This window comes from Rhinolophus sinicus, chromosome 3, assembly GCF_057876585.1.
Source record: "Rhinolophus sinicus isolate RSI-liver-muscle chromosome 3, RSI-T2T, whole genome shotgun sequence".
In the NCBI taxonomy this organism is placed as follows: domain Eukaryota; kingdom Metazoa; phylum Chordata; class Mammalia; order Chiroptera; family Rhinolophidae; genus Rhinolophus; species Rhinolophus sinicus.
Window position 1 is genome coordinate 93331476 of NC_142503.1, and position 3942 is coordinate 93335417.

The 3942-nt window shown below is 58.2% G+C and overlaps 1 protein-coding gene across 1 annotated transcript; it reads right to left on the bottom strand.

Moving 5' to 3' along the window:
* Positions 1-179: 179 nt before the first annotated feature.
* CLDN3 (claudin 3) lies at positions 180-1571 on the bottom strand. Its single transcript, XM_019754935.3, has one exon. It carries the CDS (start codon positions 1204-1206, stop codon positions 544-546), a length of 663 nt encoding a protein of 220 aa, XP_019610494.1. The 5' UTR covers positions 1207-1571; the 3' UTR covers positions 180-543.
* Between the last annotated feature and the right edge of the window lie 2371 nt (positions 1572-3942).

Here is a 3942-nt window from a genome sequence, read left to right on the forward strand (position 1 = left end):
TAAGCGAGTAAGCCAAATGCCCACCTAGAGAGCACCCAGCTCAGTTTACAATCCCACTTTCTTGGTTACCGAACCTCTGTCCCTCTAAGCTTCATCCCCAGCAGAATCCAGCCAAGGCCAACCCTTGCAGGGAGGTGGAGACTTGTCGGCGGTGCTCAGGAGAAGGAGGCGCCGGCAACTGCAAAACGAAAGACTTTTATTAAAGAACATCAAGCGGCCCTTTTCAAGACTGCCCGTCTCTGCCCAACGTGGGCTTTGGGGCCGCGGCCCAAGTGGGAGGGCAAGTAGGGGGGCCACTCTACCCCCTGCTCCAGAGGCGGAGGTTTCATTGTCTATGCGGGCTGGTCCCTGGGCTCCGCTGTCCCGCTCCCTGCCCCCGAAGGGGTGGCAGCTGGGGAAAAGGGACGCTGGGCTGGCCCCTCCCAGTCCAGCGAGAGGGGCTGCGGGACATCTGGGGTGGGTTGCTCTCCCACGCAAGGCGGCTCGCTGGACTGATGGGCGCTCCAGCGCGTGGGGGTGGTGGGGTCTTCGCGCTGTTGCCCCTCAGACGTAGTCCTTGCGGTCGTAGGCTGTGCTGGTGCCAGTGCCCGGCCCCGTGGAGCGCGGCGCCGAGTACAGGATCTTGGTGGGCGCATACTTCTTCTCGCGCGGTGGGCACGAGCAGCAGAGCAGCGCGCCCCCCAGCAGCTGCATCGCTGCGGCCGCCCAGCCCACGTACAGGCCGGCGCCTATCTCGCGCTTCTGAGCATCCGGCACCAGGGGGTTGTAGAAGTCCCGGACGATGGTGTTGGCCGACCAGGACACCGGGATGAGGGTGAGCAGGGCGGCCAGCAGGAAGAGTACGCCCGCAACGATGGTGATCTTCGCCTTGGCTGTGTCGTCCTGCACGCAGTTGGTGCACTGGGCGCCCACGAGCGCCACGAGGAGCCCAAATGCAGCCAGCAGGATGGCGACGACGAGGAGGGCACGGGCCGCCTGCAGGTCCTGCGGCAGCGCCAGCAGCGAGTCGTACACCTTGCACTGCATCTGGCCGGTGCTCTGCACCACGCAGTTCATCCACAGGCCCTCCCAGGTGATCTGCGCCGTGATGATGCTGCTGCCGATGAAGGCCGTCACGCGCCACATGGGCAGCGCGCAGCACACGATGCTGCCCAGCCAGCCCAGCACGGCCAGCGAGGTGCCCGTGATCTCCAGGCCCATGGACATGGCTCTGCTGGGAGGCACCGGGTGCGGGGACGACGAGGGGCGGCGGACGCTGGGCCTGGGCTGGAGCTGCGGCGCGCCGACTCACGGACGCCGGGACGCACGGACAGACTGACCGCGCGCTCGCTAACGGCTCCGATCTGCCCGCTCGCGCAGCGGCTGCGTCGTCTGCACCTGCCTGTGGCTTTGTGAACAGGCTGCGGCGACTGATCTGGCCCTGCGTGGGGGCCGGTTGGTCTTAGATCCGTGCCCAGCTCTCCGGCGGGGGCGGGAGGGGCAGGAGGGGCGGAGCTGCGTTCTCCCGGGCCTGGGGCAGTGACGTGGCCCCTCTTCCCACCTTTACCGAGCGCCCTAGAAGAAAGGACTCCGCCCTGGGTGGCGCGAAGCGCAGGGGTGTGTGGAGGTGGGTGTCGAGAGGGGGCGGGGCCTGGGCGGGGGCCTGAGCCCCAGCCCCCCCGCTCCTTGTCCCTCACTGCTCTGAAACTAATTCCTGGAGGGCGTTCCAGGATGGTATGCAAATCACAATCTACTTGACGATCCCTCGAGCCCCCGCATTTTCGGCGCCTTTGGCACGGGCAGCGTGGGCAAGGGGTCGCTGCCAACTGCCTGGGATCTGACCGGACAGGAAGGACCAGGGTGGGCGTGGCCGCGGCTGTTTTCCGGACTGGGCCGCTGCCCTAGGAGCTGTGCACCTGCTCCTGGGTCCCTCCAGCCTCTGAGGCAGCACTCGCGGTGCCGGATCCCAGCCTGATTCAGGACCATGCGGTTGCCAGCCCTGGAGTTCTGGGCTCAGCAGCCAGGGACCGTCCGCAAAGGCATCCAGAAGATGCCCCTGAGCTACTGCTGAACTCAAATTCTCCTCCAGCCTCCCTGCAGCTTTCTCAGCTCTTACCCCTCGCAGTGACTCTGGATTCTGGCTGAGCTGCTCTCCCCTCACAGAAGCACCCCCTACTCCCTTACTGAGTCCCCTCCTCTCACAGAGCCCTCCCTGTCTTTCCTCCCTCTGGGCCTCAGTCAGTGCTGAGATACACCTTAATGAAGAGGTGGTGAAAGTGATTTGACCTGGGCAAAAGTGGGAAGTCAGAGACATTACCTGCAACGTCCTTGCTCCCACACCTGGGCTACTCCTCACCCTGCTTAGAGCCCTTCAGAGCTGGCCTGGGACGTTCTGCCTTGCCTGCCCCCGCCCCTCCCCCATGTCTCTTTTCCTCACACTCTAGCACTTGGATCCCCTGGCTATTTCTCCAGCATGCCACATGCTCTCGCTTCAGGGCGTCTATGTCTGTGACAGTGAGACAGTTGCAGATAACCACATGGCTCACTCCGTCCATCTTTCAGGTATTTGCTCCCAGCAAGGCCTTCCCTGACCACACTATTTAAAATTACAACTACTCACCCCACAGTGCCCTGTCCTCTTTTCGTACTTTATCTTCTCAGCATTTAACACCACCTGTTATACTCTATATTTGTCTTATTTGTCTTTTATTCTCTCTCTGCTCCAGTGTGTCAGCTCCATTGGGACAGCCAGAATATCTCCAAACTGGCAAGGATTTCTGCTGGGTTTATTCACTGCAGTATCTTCAGTTCCTAGAACAGTGTTGAGCACTCAAGAGAAAGTTGGTTTCATGACATGAATGAAGGAAAGGCATCACTTTCTTGTGTTCTTGCAACCTTGCTGGCCTGGGCCCCCCTACAGGCATAAATGACTGACAATGGGACACAAGTGTGCTACCTGAATCAGAGGGCTTTGTAATCTAGTAGAAACCAGGGGCACTTCCAAGCTAGATAAGATACTTCATTGAGCCGGACCTAGAGGTTTTTCTGGTTTTCTCCACATCTCTCAAATCACAGGCATGTAGCCTGTGTTCTTTTCTATAAGTGCCCAAGTCTTGGGGTGATAGAAGAGTAAGGCAAACAGGGCCAGAGGCCCACGGAAACCAGGGTCCTACTTCTTGCAGGGGCAAAGGTCTTGGGCGGGGCCTGTTGGGGCTAGGCTGGGCAGGGCTGGGAGTGCCGAGCCTGAGAGCCCAGCTGGTGCTGGGTGGGGGCTGCCCTGGAGGAAGTTCGTGGAGCCTAGGTCCATTTCAGTGGACGGCTCGCTGCTAGTTTCCTGGTTAGTGGGGGTGGCTTTTATTCTGAATGGGGGCAGAACGCCCAGGCATTGTGACTAGGCTTGGTTGGGGGGCTGAGGTTTGGTCCTTTTTGCCAGAGATTTTGTGTGAACATGTCTTCATTTCTATGGGATAAATGCCTAGGAATGCAATTTCTGGATTGTATGGTTGTTGCACATTTAGCTTTTTAAGAAATTTTCAAACTGTTTTTGAGAGTTGCTGTACTATTTTACATACCCATCAGCAATGTGTGAGTGAGCAATCCAGATTCTCTGCATCCTCACCAGCATATTGTCACTATATTTTACTTCAGGCATTCTGATAGGTGTGTAGTGGTATTTTATTGTGGTTTTCATTTGCAGTTCTTTAGTGACTAATGATGTTAAACATCTTTGTGCTAATTTGTCATCTGTATATCTTCATTGAATTGTCTCTTCATGTCTTTTGTTTATGTTCTAAATGGATTGCTTGCTTCCCCCACCCTCTTCTTCTGCCTTTCCCCACCCCACACTCCAGTTCAAAGCGTTGTTTCTCAGTCTAGTTGTGTAGGACACAGCTCCCTGGCCCATGCTGGTATTATGACACTTGCGCTCCCCCCCCCACCAAGGCAGTAGGTCGCCAGTCTTTG

Coding starts and splice junctions, on each gene's coding strand:
- CLDN3 (XM_019754935.3), bottom strand. CDS start 1,206: ATGTCCATGGGCCTGGAGATCACGGGCACCTCGCTGGCCGTGCTGGGC.